The sequence below is a fragment of the Platichthys flesus genome, chromosome 7, assembly GCF_949316205.1.
Source record: "Platichthys flesus chromosome 7, fPlaFle2.1, whole genome shotgun sequence".
NCBI lineage: Eukaryota > Metazoa > Chordata > Actinopteri > Pleuronectiformes > Pleuronectidae > Platichthys > Platichthys flesus.
In genome coordinates, this window is record NC_084951.1 from 16,956,986 (window position 1) to 16,977,605 (window position 20,620).

General features: G+C 41.3%; 2 protein-coding genes across 3 annotated transcripts; both read left to right on the forward strand.

Moving 5' to 3' along the window:
• The first annotated feature begins 729 nt into the window (after positions 1-729).
• tnni1a (troponin I type 1a (skeletal, slow)) lies at positions 730-2,820 on the forward strand. Its single transcript, XM_062392000.1, has 5 exons — positions 730-753; positions 898-1,029; positions 1,340-1,429; positions 1,523-1,699; positions 2,250-2,820. Exons 1-5 carry the CDS (start codon positions 745-747, stop codon positions 2,352-2,354), a joined length of 513 nt encoding a protein of 170 aa, XP_062247984.1. The 5' UTR covers positions 730-744; the 3' UTR covers positions 2,355-2,820.
• Positions 2,821-4,629: 1,809 nt separating this feature from the next.
• Positions 4,630-20,359, forward strand: LOC133956324 (troponin T, cardiac muscle-like). 2 transcript variants are annotated; one of them, XM_062391272.1, is made up of 14 exons: positions 4,630-4,787; positions 5,371-5,541; positions 6,084-6,387; positions 7,720-7,793; positions 8,114-8,285; positions 8,603-8,695; positions 9,007-9,050; positions 9,135-9,177; positions 9,509-9,552; positions 9,638-9,704; positions 9,802-9,936; positions 10,106-10,195; positions 10,844-10,960; positions 11,108-11,612. In XM_062391272.1, the coding sequence occupies exons 1-13, from the start codon at positions 4,750-4,752 to the stop codon at positions 10,931-10,933; spliced, it is 1,365 nt and encodes a 454-aa protein (XP_062247256.1). In that variant the 5' UTR covers positions 4,630-4,749; the 3' UTR covers positions 10,934-10,960; positions 11,108-11,612. The 2 variants fall into 2 exon arrangements, with proteins under 2 accessions (XP_062247256.1, XP_062247257.1); XM_062391273.1 differs by lacking the exons at positions 6,084-6,387; positions 7,720-7,793; positions 8,114-8,285; ... (7 more) ...; positions 10,844-10,960; positions 11,108-11,612 and adding exons at positions 12,870-12,889; positions 14,200-14,283; positions 16,319-16,348; ... (7 more) ...; positions 18,867-18,907; positions 20,134-20,359 and having other exon boundaries at positions 4,735-4,787; positions 5,371-5,412.
• The last annotated feature ends 261 nt before the right edge of the window (positions 20,360-20,620 follow it).

The window sequence follows — 20,620 nt, forward strand, 5'->3', positions numbered from 1 at the left end:
TTCTGGGAGCGTGCTGAAGTGCAGAAAGATGACCCGACGCTCCCAAAAGCTGATAAACAAACACGGACAACTGTTCAATGTGTGTTTGTGTCTAATCTCTCCTGTGTTTCCTCCAGTGAGATCTCATCAGCACGATGCCTGAGCATGTGTGAGTGATCCGCCTTTGTGTTCTTATTATAGACCATTTACTCATTCCCACATAAAGAGGCACATGAAAACAAAATACTTTGACTGTTGTCTCTAAACTCTGCCTCCTTCTCCATTTTTCTTAAACAGGCAAGAGGTAAGTCCTATCTACCTGGCTATCATAACATTATTTTATTACCAAATATGTTTGACAAAAGCATTTTTAACAAGTCTCTACCAACTTCAGAAAAAAAGTTATTCAAGAATATCTCCTTCACCTATGTTCTATTAACCCTAACCCTAACTGCGACCCTAACCCTAACCCTGATTGGTGTTGATCCATTTTGCCACGCCCATGTTAAATGACTCTAGAATACGTACATTTCCCCACTTTCTAATTTTCTGCAAACTTTGGTAAAGATTTAAGCATGTTAAGGTTTTTTTTTATAATAATAATAATCCTTACAATTCAATAGGGCCTCCCACTGTTCGGTGCTCGGCCCCTAATTATTTGTATTTTAAGCTGCACTTGATGAATCAAATCCTAACTGGGTTGATGATATTCTGTTTTATTTTGACAACCAGAGGAAACCAAAGATCTCAGCTTCAAGGAAGCTGATGCTCAAGGTAAGAGCTAAAGATTTGATATTGTCTGTTACATATATTTAACCAGAGGAGGGCAGCAGAGTCCATATCCTCTCCAGCGGGACTGTCGTGTATCTAAAAACAACAACAAGGCATCCTGTAACACATCATTAATTTTGTATGCAGAGTTTGATGGTGGCAAAAGCCAAAGAGGAACTGGAACAGGAGATCCTTGATAAAGAGGAGGAGAAACACAAGTATCTGGTAGAGAGAGCTCCTCCTCTTAACACCAGTGGTCTGAGCCAGGGACAGCTACAGGTAACTTAACTTCCCATGATTCCATCAATCACTCATTCGCTCACCTGAAATCGAAAAACCAGTCGAAGCTAATCAAGATGCTACATCTCCCATTCCCCCGCAGGTGATCGTTATTGATCCAAGCTGGGACACTGCCCCACATTATTCTCAAAAATCAATGAAACTCTCTGTATGTGTTTTTAATTCAGCCGTTTCATATGCTTCCAAGCAGAGCTGCGTGATAGGGTCGAAAAGTATCCATGATTCATTAAGTGTAATTCTCGCAACCGAAGTTTTTATCTTTGGCTGTTTTTTCATCATGTATACGTAGGATCTCTGCAGAGAGCTCCATTCCAAAATAGATGTGGTGGACGAGGAGCGATATGACAACGAGGCCAAAGTCATGCTCAACAAACGTGAGGTGCGTGCACGGTATCGTTTGAGTTCTAGTGTTAGGATTCAGCAGAATTACCACAGTGAGACTCCAACAGTTGTGTTCTCATCCCTGGCGCAGATTAAAGATCTGAATCTCAAGGTGTTGGACCTAAGGGGGAAATTCAAGAGGCCTAGTCTGCGGCGTGTACGTGTGTCTGCTGACGCCATCCTCCGCTCGCTGCTGGGCTCCAAGCACAAAGTGTCCATGGACCTCCGAGCCAACCTCAAGTCTGTCAAGAAAGAAGACACTGAGAAGGTGAGTGCAGAAAGAAACACAAACACCCACACAGAGCGAAAATGCATGCCCCTTCCTTTTGGCAGCTGTGAAGTTTCAGACACACACATGACAACAACACTAAGAGCGCCACCTGAAACGTGTGGTTATGAGTGTGTGAAAGGTGTGTTTGAGATACTGAGCAGCAGGTCAATGCAGGGCGGTGACTGTGTGTGTTAGTGTGTGAACGAGGAAGTACACAAAACAATGATCCCATTGTACACAGAAGAGTAGCATTTGTGATCGTTTCTGCTCACTGGTCAGTGTGTGTTGGTGTATGTGCAGATTAGTGTGTGTGTGTGTTTATGTGTATGTTTGTGTGTGTGTGTTTGTTTGTTGGAGCTGGAAACCAGTTACACAAGTACAGATATGAAGTGTTCTCATAGGGAATTCCCAGGTGACAACATTGGTCAAAGAGGTTTAGCTCAACAAGAACTTTTTCGCCCTGCTCTACTTTTGTCTCTTATAAAACAACAACAAAAACTTTTCTCAATCATTCACACAATCTATCGCTCCATCTATCTATCTGCAGAAGAGGCCGGTAGAAGACAGTGACTGGAGGAAGAATGTGGAGGCCATGTCAGGGATGGAGGGGAGGAAGAAGATGTTCGATGCTGCTAAAGGCCCCACCCAGTGAACATGAAAAGGTGGGCTGGTCTCACATGAGAACCAGCCCTGCTCCTGTATCTGATGAATTGGTTTGGTTAAAGTTTTTTGCATCGTCTGTCTCATGCAGCCATCATTGGCTACATGCTCCTGCTTGGATGTCCCCAGACTCCCACAACTATTTTCTTCTCTACTGTGTGCTGTTCTTTGATGAGGTGTTAAAATGACTATATCCATGTACAGTGCCATGTACAATAATTAAAGTGTTCTCACAACTGACACTGCACCAGAAATCCCAGGTAGTTTGGCTTCCTATGTACAGAAATGCCAAAATGTGCATCTGGTATCTCTGCTGGAAGAATGTGGATGGTATCGTGACTCACTCAGCAGGACAGATGATATTATAGCAAACAAACTTACAAATTGCTTTAGGATGAACTGTCAGCCTGGGTTGGGGTTTTATGATCTTGACAAAATTATGTGCACAGCTGTATTTACATGAAAACTCACACAACAATAAAAAAAGAAACAAACTTAATCCAATTATTTGCTGTGTGGTGTTTCTGGGGAAATGTGTGGATATTGTCACAGTATAGCAAAATAAGAGGATGTAGATATTGAGGAAATAAAGTACAAAACACACAGGTTACATTGTTGGGCTGTTAGCCACCACTGTCAAAGAAGCATCTGAGTATTGATTTGTGTTTGGGCCGGACTCAGGACAAGGACTGGGGAGCACACTAGTTCAGAGAAAACACCTGTGGCCCAGGTATCTGCCAGAATAACTAAACACTAAATCAAACAAGACTTTAACAGTTACACAAAAAGAAAAACTTTACAGAATTCAGGATTTTCATAGTTTTACCTCTCTGGAGTTAACAATATTATATTATATAAAATATCTTACCAATATTGGATTTTTTAATGCAGAAATTCATGATTCCCAGAGAATAAAACTTGATCACCCTGTGGTGAATCATCTCATCATCTATTGCATTATTAAGTGACATCACATCTAATTCCACTAACAGGTCAACATTTGTATCTGTCTACATCATAACATGGATGAGTGAACCATCTGTCTCAGCTCTACTTTGTGTTCAGTGTTAATTAGCATTTATTAGCACGCTAACCTTCTAAACTATGATGGTGAACATGGTAAAGACCACATCCGCCAACAAGACTCTACCACAGCTCTTGTGGATTGTTGTTGAAATGTACAACAGAGGTTAGTACATGTTAATCTGCATATGTCAGCTGCTGTGTCTACCAGCTGTCCACTGCTGTAAAACACTTGCTGTCTGTTTTGCATGCTCATAAAGCTCCCTCTAAAAAGTGCATCCATAACTGCACTTCAGTGATTATCACCTCCTCCAGGTGGATAAAAGAACCTGAAGAGACGTTTTCATGTTTGGAGAGAAACATTGCGTTTCCCTTCCAGTTATTGTAAATGGTCAGCTCCTTAAGACTAATCTCAGGGTTCGGTACAGTAGCATATATTAACTGTAAACACTGCCAGGGCGTGCCAAGAAGTGACACACGGATCGGTTCAGTGAAATAGTAACATCAGGATAAATGCCATTACTGTGTGAGTGGAGCAGTTTCATGTTTTCATAAACGCACGAAAGACCCTTCATTTTATTAGCTTTCATCATAGCGCTATCTGTTTTTTAATGGCCTCAAGATCTGCACAGAATATATAGCAGTCACATGCGTGGCATAAAGGCATTAGGGTGTGTGTGTGTGTGTGTGTGTGTTGGACTGGGTCTGGGTCAGAGTCCTACACACTGGGCTGCATTAAAGAAGGTGTGGACTCCCAAAGCAAAAGCAAACAGTCTGAGTCACACTGTAAAGAAGCTGCCCCAAACTACAGAGCATCAAACACCGGCCGCACAAACATAAGTTATTTTTATTCACACATCCAATTCAATTTAAATGTATTAAAGAAAAAACGAATGTTTCGCATTTCATTTTGTGTATATCAGCTTTGTGTTAAATTATTGCAATTAAAGCTACACTTCTGATATGCATTAGAGAAAAAGCTAATCTAATTTAGAAATTACATCACCACACTACAAAAAATGTCTTCCCTCATTTTGCATTTTTTTTTATTAGTCTTATTTATACAATACCAATCCTTGAATAAAAGTGACTGCACTACTATCATAACTAGCACACTACTGCCATACAAGGAAACTCTCTCTCTCTCTCTCTCTCTCTCTCTCTCTCTCTCTCTCTCGCTCTCTCTCAGGTGGGTTGCTTACCTTGTGGTCATGTGACTCCACCAGGCTAAAGGTGGACTGCTTTGTGTTTCACATTTGACTGCCGCCCTCAGTGCCAGTTAGTCGACTTTCTCCCGCCTGTGAGCAAAGTGCACCTGGAAACTGTATTTATATATATTATCCCTTTTATTTCTTGAGTTCACGATGTCCATCAGTCGGAAGAACTGGTCGGCTCTGTCCAGGTGAGTGTTTGCTGAGTTTTCTGAAGAGAGTCTGCCACCTGTGGTTGAGAGCAGCTTCTAATGGAGTTGGACTTTATTCACTCAGCTGGGTTTATTCTTGCAGCCAAGCTAAGCGGTCTAAATCTAATGTTCTAATAGTTTTAAGGGACTAACACTATCTGTAGTCAGTAGCCTATATCATTTAGTGTCATCATTCATATCATTTCAGCCATTTCTACCTTTGCTGTGAAGTTAGAAAAATCAAAAACGTGATTATTTGTCTTAAACTTGAATGCGTCAGGTTTTTACTGCTTTATAAATCCTGTGTTGATTTTAAGCTGCTTTGACAATCAACCAACTGTGACTTTGCTCATAAAACACTGGATGAACAAGTAAAGCAGGTTTTGTTTAACGGATATTACAACCGTTACACACAACTCAAAACAGTTGAATGACTTCACCCTGTTTTACATTTACATCCTTATCTTTCTCAGGTCTTTTCTTTGCCACTCTGCCTTTTGTTTTATTCCTTTCTTACGTCCATCTTTGCTGATTATGATTTTCCATGTGTGGGTTCTGACTCTGACTCTATATTGACTCTCAGCCTGGCACGCCAGATGACGATGGAGGACGAGGAGGAGGTGGAGAGGGAGAGGAGGAGGAGGGTGAAGAGCTCCACCAGTGCAGCCGACCCAGAAGCCCCTCAAGACGCGCCCACCAGCGACAGCCCCTTTGGGACCGACTCCACAAATGAGACGTCCCAGGGCCTCAGCAGGTTATTCTAACATCATTATGACAGAATTTATTGATGTAGACTATCTGGAGGTGGATTTATAGACTTTCTGATAACAACTGCAGCTCCTACATGTGACTGCTCTCCGCTGGTTCCCCCGAAGCTATTGCTACTTTTACAATTATTTTCCTACTCTCCAACCCCCCTTCTGGTTTTTAAAATGGCCAGAGGGTTGGGGCTGTTTAAGAATTATTTTTCTTTGACGGTAGTCCTTGTAGTGGTTGGATTTCAGAAGCAGGGAGAGAGGATTATTGATGCTTTTGCCCTTTGGGAGTGTGTCATCTGTACTGTATACCTGAACAGAACACCTGATACCATGCTTAGAAAGTATGACAAGCTGTCAGAGACACCAGCAGCTGAGTTCCTTGAAGTCTTCAAAGAGAGATAGAGAAGAACTGTGGAGGCTTTCATGAGAGAAACCTGATCAGTCCCAGCAATGACAGGTCCTTTCACCTCCATCTGGAGAAAATCCATCATATATATATATATATGTTGCTTATTCACGTGTGTGTATTTATCTCCAGCGGGGAGCAAATTCAGCTGGACTTTGTGGAGATGCTGCGGGTTCGTGATGAAAAGCGGAGGATGAGACACGTGGAGACACTGAGACGACAGAAGGAGGAAGAGGAGGATGAATCAGAAGCTAACATCGGAGGAGGAAGAGGAGGAGGAGGAGAGGCCAGGGTGGAGCTCCTCGGGGACGCGAATGAGGAGCCGAGCAACGTGTTTCTCCCAGTGAGAAGCACATCCAAACCACAACCACTCCCAAAACCAGCCTCTGACAGTCCCAGCAGCAGCAACACCAGCACTGACATCGCCAACAGACAAGTAAGACTGGAGTCACTCAGTACCCTTCAGTGAACTTTGAATACTTTAACAGTAATCACGTACCACTTGAAGCCTGCTCAGAGGCTGATTGGTCTCGTTATCGCCATATATGCATGTATTCAAATTACACCACATCAGATATAGCGAATATGTACATATCACCTTTGCATATTAGTTATCTGTATTTGCATATTTCTTTCCACAGCATCCATGCATTATTTGGTTTTGAGAAATTTAAAAAAATGTCAGAAATAACCTAATCCCTCCATATTAAAGAAGCCATGGGTAGAGTTTATAAGGGTCTCTTTACAAAAATGGGATATAAGTCTTGTGTCTATGTTTATGTCTATGTAACTGTGTAACAACCCCAAATTCAAATCAGTTTTTAACTTTAGAATGAGCCTTATACAAAAAAAAATTAACTTCCTTAGCGGTGGCAACAAATCAAAGTATAAGAAATGTTGTTAATCTTGCAAGTACTTGAATATAAACAAGCATTTGTCTTAATATACTTTAAGCTTTAGCCCTGATTGTGGCGCTAAATGGCAAATCTGAGTGATTAGGATCCTTCTTGTTGGAACCATGAATGTCTGAAATCTGGGAAATCACCAAAATAATTGTGATTCACATTCTGGGCCAAATTTCATGGCAATGCTTCCGAAAGATATGTTGAGATGTACAGTATCTGGAGCACAGGGATCGACTGTGAGAGCGATTCAGTGTGACCTCCCCTCACCGACACCCAGACAAACCTCACCAAAACTGAGAATGCCACACTGAGTCATACGGTGTCACCCAGAAGTGAAGTTCCTCACAGTTAACTGAGACCACACACAGACTCCTGTTAATCATTATCCAGATTCCACAGCAACAACAACCTCTTTCACTTCCAGGAAAATATTATCATCATGTTCTGTAAAGATGGACAGATGAATGGAAAGAGCACATTAACAGCACTGTTTTGATGAACGAGAGGGGAAGTATTCAATGTTTACAAGCTATAAACAACTTTATTTCTTATATTTTTTTAGCTAAATATTTAAATATTACAATTTGAGGACTGATATAATACTGATGTGCTGTTTATTCAGACTAGCGCTATGGCGGTGCTAATGCAAATCATCTCTTAAACTTTGATAAGACGTGCTTAAGGTCATAATTCACAGTGGACGCTTTATTACAGTCCCAGGGAACTTTAATTCAGCATATCTTTCAATGAGGCCATAACTGTGCTGCGTTATGTAATGCAAGGTGTGCCTCAGGTGGCCCCGGACAAAAGCTTGTACACTCTGTGCCAGCAATGATTGTCTCTACTTTCTGTTTCTTTGTTAGCATGAAAATGGCCAGTCGCCGAGGGAAGACCCTGATCCTACGGCGCTGTCGCCCCGACGTCGCAAGTTTGTCAGGTCAACAAGCAGAATTTTCAACTGTCTTTGTTGTTGATGGGTCATTTTGAATGATCAAAGAGAGATATTTTTTAAAGATAAGATAAGGTTATTGAGGATTATGGAATATGAGCAGCATACGAAAGTGGAGCAGGGAAATAACAGCCAAAGGTCGAGTAAAACTGATAATACTGAATGTTTATTCCTTAAATAATCAGCTGTATGAAGTATACAGGAAACATATTAATTTAAATTTAGACGTCGAATGTCAAAATGCTAAGTTAACATTTGCTGACATTATGGGTTGACCTTTCAGTTCACTGTGGCTTCTGCTGTTTCAGTTCTGTGTCCATCTCACTCGACAAGAGTCCCTCCATCAGTGGGCGCACAACTCCCATGAGCCCTTGCTCCCCGACAGCCCTCCGGTCACCTCAAGAACACTTCCCCTCACCCTGTCGGAGTCCCTCACCCACGGGAGCTCAGGGCCCCGTTCAGAACGGATCCACTCAGGAGGTAAAGCAAAAACACATACACACACACACACATACACACACACGCAGTGGGATGGCATCATTTACAACATAACTACATCAGCTGCATGTTTTGCTTCTCAAAGGGCTGCAAAGTGCTGATTCGATAATTCAATAAAACAACAGCGCCATCTAGTGTCCTATTCTTTGTGCCCATAGTAACTAGCTTTTGGCTGCATGGTTATAACCTGCACCAGGCAGTTAATCTTCAGTCTTTAAGAGTAGAGAGGAGACTGAGACTTGTTCAAAACTGATCCAATGAAGCAGTAAAGTTTAATTTTCTCTTTGTTTTTTTCTCAGGCAAACAAGAATGACTCTTTCTCCAACGGCAACTTTGAACAGAAGACTAAACCTGCTTTGGTCAGACAGAGTTCCAGGACTATATCTTTCAGGGTAAAGGCTTCTACTCACGCGCACACACACACACACACGCACAATGGCGATGTGTTCTGAAGGCAACGGCAAACATTAACTTTTGCCAATTTGACTGTTAAAACACTGTTTAATCTTGCGTCACCTCTATCAGTTCAGGATGATTTGCATGTGCCTCTCAAGCATCAGGCTTGTGCTGCTACCTGAAGCACACACGTACCAGCTGTGACTGCTGACTGACTGCTTGGTTAACACCCTGACACATCACAAGAGAGAGGCTACTGACTGGTCTGCTGACAAACCCTTTTTCTTTTACTCCTGGTCCACTGCAGATGATGAGGAAGAAAGAAGAAGATAGTTCACCCTTGCAGAGGAGGTAAGGAAACATATTTGTTTTTAATTTGAGTTGCTTTTGATTTTCTGTCATTTCTTAAGCAGAAATGTTTTCACTTTGTTTCAGTGCGAGTGTGAGGGTGGCCACCAAGAAGTTTGAATGCAACACAGTAAGACAACACTGTAATACTGTAAACGACTAATAACCATCTCACCATCTAACTAAATACATAAATTAAAAACATACATTCAATAAAAAACGTAGTTGCGAGTGGTTACAAGATCCCTGCTCTAGATTATTGGCTTTAAATTGGGATTTATAATATTTCATCATATCTGTAAATTGAACAATAAAGGTCTCTTTTAAAATTGTTACAAATATAACACTTTTTGGGTTCGATTAGTGCATTTCAGTGTTAAAACTATTAAAATATTATTTGTTGCCCATATATGATTCACCATCCATGTGTCTAACATTATGTTCGCTTGGGTTTGGACCAGGACCGAAAAGAAAATGAAGACAAACCATCGTCTTTCGAGAGAAAGTGAGTTGATTTTGTGTATTTCTCTCTTTTAGTCAGTAAGGAAACACAGCTGGATAAGTTCATACGTGTGATTTGTTTCGTGCAGCTCAAGACAGAGGATTTCATCCAGATCCATCCAGGAGAAGATGGAGAAACTGGCCCAGGCTGCACAGGTCAGACTCTGAACCCAACAATAACAAAACTCACTACACATCAACTGTCAGCATCAAGGTACACAGGGTATTTTCTCTGCCTCCTATTTGTGCGTAGAAATCGGACACACTGCGATCTCCAGATGTGACGCAGAGGACCCTGTTCCTGCTGGAGGAGGTGACCAGGAAGAGAGGGCTCTTTGAGAAGGAGCAGCAGGAGGCGGCCCCAGCCAGCCCCGGGGTCTCCAGACAGGTACAGCTATCGCCCACTGTCATTCTTATGTTCAGTGTTACTATTAAAAAATACCAAACTAACAATAAGATTGATAAACACACAAAATACTATTTCTTCTACTACTACAACTACTACCTCTAGCAATAATAATAATGTTCACATTTGTTCTCATCTCCGGTGACACCAGGAGTCTCAGAGCTTCACGTCAGGAATGTCGCACCGTATCAACCGCTGGCTCAACAAGACCAATCAAACTGGGCCTTCACACAGTCCCACTGTACGGTCACCTGTCTACTCAATCTGTCATGTAAAATGTTATGAAAGTACAACAGGTTGCAGCTAGAGGGCAGTCACCGGCTTTCAGCTAAATGTGTCCCAGTGTCGTGAAGTTTTCTTTTTCTGCTGGTGTTTTTTTTAAATAGTTTTAAGTTGAATAAATGAAGAATGTGGTCAGGTAGCTCTCACTGAGATGGAGGATAGTAGACTCAGATTTGCCTCATTGAGGAAAAATAAGATTCCTTTTTAAGCAACTATAATTATTTGTTATTGATAATGATAGAAAATCTTACATTTTTTTCTTCATTTCTACTTCTTATGCTTTTCTGTTATATGGGGGTTATTTGAAGTAATACGAGATATTGCCTTACTCCTGTTCACCTCACTATACAAGTTTTGTAAAGATGTTATTGTACAAGTTTAAGAAAGTCTATGACAAACAATCGCTGTTTGTTTATCTGTAAGAAATCTACGGCTATAGTTACACTGACATCTCTCAAAACAAGACCTTACTGGTTATTCGAATCGAGCCTGAGGGCGGTCAGACGCACCTTTTGTGATGTGTTTTTCTCTTTTCCACCTGCATCAACTGTGAACTACCTTTTATATTTAAGCATTCATATTTGTTTTCAATATTTTCTTCTTATAGGACTTGAGACACGTTGACATCAGCAGTAAGAGGAGCTTGTTTGAGAATAAAGGGGAGGACAGTGTCTCAAAAGTCCCGTCGAAAAAGTGAAGGATGCTCATTTATATTATCCAACAGGTATGACTGCTGTCCCAGTGATATCACAAATGACGACTGTGTGGACAGTTGTCAACACTAGCTAAGTGAAGGCTGAACTCTATATTAAAATATGGAAGAAAAAAGTATTTCCTCACGATTAACCTCTTGCCTTTCTGTGCCGTATAGGACTGAGAAGATGGTGAGACTAGATGAAGAGAGGTGGAAGATTACTGAATGACTTCTTCGAGCTTTATATGTTGTTTTGTTTTTCACTAAAGAACACATGAGGGAGAAGGGACATTTTTTTAAGTGAACTGTGTCGCAGCTTTACAGGACTGAAAAAAGAAGGAAACTGCTTTTAAAGATAGGCTTCATGCTTTTTTGAACGTTGACTTTTAAATTATAAATTGGTCTTTTTTTTTTAACTTTGATTTAAATCGTAAGAGTCGGGGAAAAGGAGTAAAAGAGGATGAGAAAAGAAAAAAGGGGCAGTGATGTATTTGTTCTATTTGCTGTAATTTACTGTAATTTTTCCAGCACTTTAAACAGGTGAAGGTTTTAAAGCAAATGATGTTTATTGAATTACACTTGTCGGAACTTTGTCTGATCTGCCGAAACATAATATCCATTGTGTATGTGTGCCCTTCAGGGCAGGATGGTGTCTGTCTAAGTAATAAAATGTTTTACTACATGTGGCTGCCATGAATTTATTTTTACTGCCAACATGACTTATCACAGTGGAGGGAGGATGTAGATAAGAGTTGTCTGTCTGGGTTTTGTCAGTGGCAGGGTGCCACACATAAGCGAGAGGATATGTGTGTGTGTATGTGTGTGTGTGTATGTGGATCATTGTCTGTGAGCAACTGCAGGCTTATCTGGGTATTTTTGCACCATTGACACACACACTTGGTCACACAGGGGCCTTTTTTGGGAATGGTGATAATGGAGAGTACATGCTATCTAAAAAGTTTATTAATAACACGTCAAGGGGTCCTAAAGCCTCTCCCCCCCCCCCCCCCCCCGTCCCTTTGCCCTCTGAGGCTCAACCTCACCTTCCTGTCAGAGAGAGCGAGGACCTCTGCTACACATTGAGCGTCTCTTTCTCCATCTGATCCTGAGGTAAGTTTCACCGACCCTGCGAAGATGTTGCAGATGAATGTTGAAGGGGAACAGGATTTCCAGGTGAACTTACCAAGTCTGTTTAAATGTTCAGATTCTCTGCAGCACACCTGAACGCTCACTGCCATGTCGGACACCGAGGAGCTGGTGGAGGAGTTCGAGGAGTGAGCTCATTTGCATTTTCTACCCTGCATAAATACACATCTATCTGTTGTAATGAAAGCTGCTTGTTATTGAGATGTGAGGAAAGGTTTGTTTGGGATTTTGCGTCCTGGATCTGAATAGTGATGCCTGTGTGTGTTTGTATTTCACAGGGAGGTGGAAGGTAAGAACCCAGCATCATCACATTTCTGAATGTTATAATTTAATGTTAAAAATAAATAATCCAGTGTTTTTTATAGTGAGAAGATACTTAAATTTGCTACAAACAACAGTATGATGAAAGTATAACAGCAGTTTCTCAGTTGTATCTCCCATGAATGAAAATGTTTTATTCATCCATGTTCCCATCACTGCATCCTGTCGTATATACAATGTGATTGAGCATTGTACACCAATCCATAACTGACAAGCTTTTTAAAGTGTGTATATAACTTGTTGAGTCAAATATTTCTGTCACTAGATATTTTTTGGGGGAAATCCACAGTTATTTGTTCATGGTCCTTATGATGATGTCATATTCCTGTTCTTGTTTTACCTGCAATTATCTGCATTAGTGGTGTTAAAGTAAAGTAGTGTGTGTGTAATATGAGATATTATTATAAACCAGGTACATTATTCATTATATGATTATATGTGTTTATTCCTCCTTTGTGTGTTTCTCTGATTCAGAAGAGGAGGCGGCTGAAGGTAAGTTGTTAACCCTTCAGTGCAGATTTAACAAAGACATTTATAAACAAACTATGATTTGTTTGGTCATGGATCAGTGACATCAAATGACATGAGTGAGGGATAGACATCGTTTGTCCTGACTCTCACTCTGCGGTTGACCACTTTGACTGACATCTACAATTAAAATGAGTCAATCTATGATTCACCAAGCTTTGGAAGACATGTTTTTGCTTTCATTGTTTTGTCGTGTGAAAGTGTGAATGTGTGCTGGCTGCTTTGCTGGCTGCACTAACCACACCTGTGCTTTGCTCAGCAGAGGAGCAGGAGGTAGAGGAGGAGGTGGTGGAGCAGGAGGAGGAGGAGGAGGAGCAGGAGGAGGAGGAGGCAGAGGAAGGTACCGCTTTAGCTGTGAAAAATATATTTTTGGGACTTACTGAAAGTACCACAAGGGCAAAGAATGGATTTTCCCTGCAGGAATAATTAAGTGTGATGACACACACCTACAGTAACTGGTCCTAATAACTGTATTTAAATTAAAAGACATTAGTATTCTGGGTTCATATATCTCTGGATCAACACAACTAGAATGAGATATAATACTTGAAGACAAAAACATTTAAATAACAATATATTAAAAATAAGCTAAAGAATAAACAAATATACATTTTAATTACAGATATTGTGAGATAGAACAATTATTATTTTTATCATATAATATGCATTTATTTACTTATTTGGGCATGTGACTATGCATTTCTTTATTTATGTTAAATAGTATGTCCACAAAGCCTCTTTATGCTCACAGTAATGCAGATACTTAAAAAAGTAACACTTGATGCTGACATATGTTCTGTATATTTAGTGTTTATAGTATATATATGGATCATTCCTGCTTTGCTTTCCTTTTTTATTTTCGCCAAACAAATACCCAATTGTAAAATAAATTTTGTGTCAAACCACGCCCTCAAAATACTACACACACACACACACACACACACACAACCAGCATTTGAGTGCTTCTTATCTGCTTTAAATGCCAGAGTCGGGTAGCTCATTCTGAACTATCTCTCTGGAAGGCTTTACATGTGGTTTGGAAACTTGTTCTAATCAGGGAAACTGACTCCATCCATTTACAAAACCAACTTGTTCAGAAACTGTAAATAAACTCCTGCAACAGCAGCAATAAGGAGAAAGAGAAAGATGTAAGGTTTCGCAACTGTTTTTTTAACAATGAACCTGAAGGCAATGAGTCAATTGCACACTGTGCGACTTTCAATATTTTTCACATAAAAAAGAAAAACCACATTATATAACTTCTCTCTCGCCAGAGCCTACACAGGAAGAAGACAAACCTGCTGCAGAGGAGGACGAGGAGGAGGAAGGGGAGGAGGAGGAGGCTGCTGAAGATCAAGGTGAGAGGAAATCACTGCTGCCAGTTTGTGTTTTTTTAAATTAGACATCAAGTCAACGGCGTTATTGTTTCAGTGTTTACGCAGCGAGAACATTTTTCAGTGATTTGTGCTCGCTGCTAGCAAAGCGAAAATCGTTAATTTATTCTGTCCCTATCAATCAGATGATAATCTACTCGCTGAGTCACACATCACTTTGGTATGTGACTGTCTGCAGCGACTTGACATCTGTAATCTTTCTCCATTCTCCGAGTCTGTCTGAGTCATGCCAGAGGTAGCCACTGGGTCGGAGTAATCCTCTTATGGCTCCTCAAGGCTCGTACGCATCAGTTAGTCTACTGTCACATAAATCGTTGAGGTATTTACCTCACTTGCTGATACTCAATGAAAACTGCACTTGAATTCTGACTCACTGGAATCAGCAAACACCCCATGAAGCGCCTGTCAACTATCAACCGTGTCTCACACGCAGAAGAGAGTCACTCTTTCACCTGACTTGCCAGAACAATTTTTTTGTGCACTATTCATTCTGTCACTTCAGTTCAACCCTACGCTGTGGCTCTGTGAATTAGGATCAAATTGATTAGCATGACACTTTGCGGAGACATTCGTGGTCATCAGATGATGAATCCGACACAGTCTGCACATAGGGGGATGAAGGCGCCCCACTGCCCCAGCCTCCCCTGCGCATTTCAAGGAACACTTGGGGCCCCAGGCAAAGGGATCCCCCACCTTGATTCCTCCTGTGCAAACACATAAATAACAGATAAATAGAAGTGAGTGCAAACTCACACCGACGTCCCAGCACACACACACATTAGATCCCCTTCAGACCGTGATCATGAGTGGTCAGTGCTAAGCTGAGGTCTGAACTCACCCAAATGCGCCCTGCATGCATTTTGAGATCTGATGACTCAGACAACACTCAGAGGTCTGGGATGTGGCCTGATTATTTAAGTAGTGTGAATGCGAATGTGTCCTGGGCCACATGTGAAGGACTTAGCTGACGTCCTACGACCTGCTTCAGTTTCACAATGAATCAAAGGTATTTTGACTCTTTCTGCGACCATATTGATAAACCCTGATCTCCATATAACAATTAATACTTTTGTCATTCATTCACATCGGGGAACTCAAACTGGGTGAAAACAAAAAAAATCCAGATGTATTTTAATAGCATGTGTGACTGGACAAACTTCACGCTGTTAACTCCTGCTGGAATTCTCAGGACGGATGTTAATACCAGGTCTGAACAGGGCCGTAGACCTTCTGGTTTTCAACCAAAGCTGTCAAATTAAGAAGCCTTTGGCAGAAAGTTAGTGGCAAGAGGCCTAGTTAGGTTTTCCCTATGTTGTAATTGCAGTCTCCTCGACTTGTTCCATCCTAGAACTTAAGGGGGTTCTCAAAAACCATGGGGGCTTCTTTTTGTTGTTGTGGACTTAAGTGATCAGCCTTTCTAGGGACCTTCTCCCAGCTCAGGGCCACGGCCTGCTTTTCCTCAAACACTATGAGTAATTACTCAGACAGTCTCATCAACCTTGGCTGCACTTTATATTGAGTGCTAATCAGCCAGCAAATGCCAACATACCATCATTTACAGCTGTTAAACTTGTAAACATCATAACCGTGAGTGTGTTAGAATGCTGATATCAGCATCTAGCTCAAAGAGCCACTGTGCTTGTTCAGACCACAAGTTGCTAGCTGTCTAGTCAATTAAAAACCCGCAGCTATTGTTACATTTTAAGACTAATGCAAAGATTTTAACAACATTTGTTATCTGTTGAGTGTCATTCAGAGGTCACAGATGCCCCAGCTGTTGTTGTGAGAAGCCGGCAATTACCCAGACACTCTAGCTATCCTCTCTTACCTCTCCGGAGCGCTATTCATGATATGTGACAAATGCAGCCCTTAACCTTTGACAGACACAGACGAAAAAACAGTGTCTTACATACTCATGCACTATGATAGAACATTTTGCTTGTGCCAAAAGGTGCACATTCATTTGAAACAACAAACACGTCTCTTGTTTTGGTTCCAGATGAGGACGGGGAAGCGGAAGAAGGAGAAGGTAATTATGTTGTTTTAAATGAAAATAAAAATGAATGGTGGAACTTTGTGAAACATTTTTAGATGTGTTGGGTTTTCTTCAAATTGGAACAAACATTCACTCGGAGGAAATGATCACATTGGTAGGACAATGGTGTTTAAAAGTCCAAAGTCATTATGATCTCACAAAATTGTGACCTCGCTGAATTTATACATTGATTGTGATTACATTTCATACAAAACTCCAAAAGACAGAACTCAGAAAGACAGCTAAATTAAATTTTCTGGCTGTTGGACACGAACACTGAACCCATTGTCATGATTTGCTGACATTTGTTTATGACGGAAGGATAGTAGGAAACATGCGGGTGTTGAGTGATACGAGTGTGTGTGTGTGTACGGTGTGTGTGTGTGTGTGTGTGTGTGTGTGAGTGATACGAGTGTGTGTGTGTGTACGGTGTGTGTGTGTGTGTGTGTGTGTGTGTGTGTGTATGTGTGTGTGTGTGTGTGTGTGTGTGTGTGTGTGCGTTTGTGTGTTTGGGACTCGAAAAGCTCATGTCTGTCTTCTCTTCCCAATTTTTGTCTCTCTATAGAAGAAACCAAACCAAAATTCAAGTGAGTGACATTTGATACACACGCATCTTTTACCTGCATGCGTTGTCTGAGGACCATATTTCTTTGAAGGTTTCTTCAGGTAATCTATTGACAATTATCTTCATTATTATGGCGCAGATATGATAGTGTTATCAGTCTTCCCATCCACCATTTAACCCCTGAAGCCTATTATCTCCAAATAACCTAAGAGTAGCTCTGTGCTCAAATCTGTGCCGAACCATAAATTCAGCCAAAACCCCCCTGTGAATGCAGCCCTGGCCTTAAGACTAATTAATATATTATAACTATACTTATACGATAACTATACATATTCATAAGTCATTAGTATTTTACGAAAGGCCATAAGATACAGTGCAGAAAGAGAATATAAATGGTTTGTGCTAATATAAACTGATAATAAATAAATAAATATGTGAGATGTTAAACCTTAGACTGTCTAGACTCGTTACCATTTATTATAAACATCTTTACATGCAAAGTGTTGAATAACATATAGGCATAAATAAAATCCTTCTGGGCATTTGCAACATTTACAAACAAAGACATGCACCATAACACTGAAGGGACTTTTGTTTTGCATATTGAACCGATGAGGCTGCTGCTTTTTTTTATCCCCTTTGGACTTCGCAGTGAAAATGTTTTTTTTGTCACTCCCTATCTTGTTCCCTCAACTCCAGGCCCTTTATGATGCCGAACCTCATCCCCCCTAAGATCCCAGATGGGGAGAAAGTGGATTTTGACGTGAGTGACAGACTGGGAATCAAACTTTGTATATGGGTTTCTGCCCGAGGGTTTATTATGTAGCATCGGTTCATGTCAGGCTGGAGTAGATTTGTCAAATGTCCTTATTTATATTCTCTGATGTACTTTTCAAGGAATCAGTAAAGAACAAACCTATAGCAAATACATTATCTTGCTATGCGGAAAACTTTTCAAATAAAGACCAAAATCTCGTTTTCTGCAGGATATACATCGTAAAAGGATGGAGAAGGACCTGATGGAGCTTCAAACTTTGATCGTGGTTCACTTTGAGAGCAGGAAGAAGGAGGAAGATGAGATCGTTAATCTCAAGGACCGGATTGTGAGTGCCCTGTGCTCTCATCAATCTCCTGCAAACTGATTCACATGTACTTCAAACTAAATTTCTGTTTCTACACGGTGTCTAGGAGAAGCGCCGCTCTGAGCGAGCAGAGCAGCATAGGATCCGCAGCGAGCGAGAGAAAGAGCGACAGAAGCGTCTTGAGGTACAGTCCGGTTCCAGCTGCTTTAATATCAAAATATGGCTGCCTGGGTTTATTTATTCTCTCTCGGTCCATGTTTTTCAGGATGAGAGAACTCGTAAAGAGGAGGAGGAGGCCAAGAGGAGAGCGGATGACGATGCCAAGAAGAAGAAAACCCTGACCAGCCTCCACTTTGGAGGCTACATGCAGAAGTTGGTGAGCAAACGGAAGATTTAGTGTGGCCTTTCCAAGAAGAGTAGTAAAATGTGAGGAATGTAGACCAGAGCCTTCAATCATTTCACTTTCCCACAGTCAGAGAAACGGAGCGGCAAGAGGCAAACTGAGAGAGAGAAGAAGAAGAAGATCCTGAGTGACAGACGCAAATCTCTGGACATCGAGAACCGCGGCCAGGATAAGCTCAAGTATGAGAAGATGTGGATTTAACCATGGGAGAGTCTTTATGATACAGAACAGGAATTGGAAATGATAATAAATGATAAACTCTTTTGTCTCCGTCTCACAGGGAAAAGGCCCAGGAGCTGTGGGACTGGATGTATCAGCTGGAGGGAGAGAAGTTCGACCTGCAGTATCAGTTGGGCCGTCAGAAATATGAGGTGTGTGCGTGTGCAGAGGTTTGAAAACACACATCCTCAATGGAATAATGTCTTCATGTAGCATAACATTGGCCTGCTGTCTTTGTTCCAGATTAACGTGCTGAGGAACCGTGTCAGCGATCATCAGAAACTGTGAGAATGAACTCCAAATCATTTTGCACCCCTCTTATGGATTCCAGCTCAAATACTTTTTTTGTACAGTAGCAGTTTGACATTTTGAGAAGGTTTATTATTTGTAGTTGCTGACCTAATCAGGCTAGCTGTTTCCCTACGTTTCCATTCTTTGTGCTAAGCTAACTAAGCTAAGCCAAATAAGCTAAGCTGACTGGCGGCAGGCTGTTGCTTCATATTTAATACTTTACTAAGGTCACCAGCTTCCCATCCCTTGAAAGGAGTTTAACTCTCCTGGAGGCCAATTCCCTCCTGAGCCAGGATTTTGTGAGCAGGACTTGTTTTGTCTGTGCAGCTCTTGTGTCGTCGACTAGCTGCATTCCCTTACAGCCATTTGGCCTTAAATACCACAATCTCCATTTCCACCTGTCAAGTCAAATGGCCTTGGAGAAAAAGAGAAGTCCCAGTTTGCCAGCTTCCATCTTTGGTGTTGACATAACCCAAAGTTTTTGAAGGAATCCCCGGGTTTGGTGAATTGTGTCTTTTCAGGTTAGAGTTGATACAAAGATGCTGTTTGTACCTTGCCCTCGTTTAAATGGTTGGGTAAAACAAAGACCCACAACGCAACCATATACTCACAACACAACCAAATACTCACAATAACTCCAAATACTCATAGCAAACCAAATACTCACAACAACTCCAAATACTCATAACACAACCAAATACTCACAAACAACATATCCACATACTCACAACACTGTGAGTAGATTGCTTCAACTAGCAACGCAATGAGTCACAAGACATGAAAACAAGCGTGTCCCAGGATTCTATGTGCCACACAAATTGACGTGATGTTGGATGTTATGTCATGTTTTCTTGAGTTGGAGTGTTTTGAGGTTTAAGGGCCACTGTACAGCAGCCCTTTGAGTTCTCATCGCTTTTTGATTGATGCTATGAGGCCAGTACCAGTAACTCAACCCGCCTGTCATCGCCCGGCTCTCATTTGGCCTCTCTTTCAAAGCTCCTCAGACCCCCGGAGGCAATTCTTACACCGCTTTGACAGGCTGGGCGCGGCGGGCGCTGCAGTGGTCACACCCCAGACACTAATAGAGCACTTTGATGTGTCACACTTTGTCGTTGGGCTTGTAAAATTTGGAATTGATGGTTGAGGATTCTGCTTAATGTTCATTAATTTATTTGAACAAACGAGTTGGGCCTGATCTCGTCCTCTATGCTTTCAACAGATCTAAAAGGACCAAGAGAGGACTCAGGAAATAAATGCTGATGTGACGAGTGAATCCAGGAGCCCTGTTATCACACCACCTCAAAATAAATCCTGGCTTTCCTGCCACACCCAGTCCCACCTGTCTCCCTAATATTACCAGTTCCCATTATAGCCACTCCACCCCACTATTTCATCATCCTTCGAATGCGGTGTTTAATGGTGTAAATAAAACCTCATTTCAGTGACTTGCTTCGTCCTGTTTCAGAACTATTTTGTTTGTTTTATTGTTTTATGGAATTCTAAAGTACAGTGAACGCAGAAAGCCTAAAGCAAAGTAGAAACATCTTCCTACAAAGATACATGCTCTGGCATGACTGAGACTGTCACTGCACCCAGCAAACAAACACACACAAGCACGCGCACACACACACACAAAGTTCTTTCTGTAATCAAATGTGGGAAAAAACGCATTCTCAAAGCGTCTGATCAAAATATTATAGGAATTT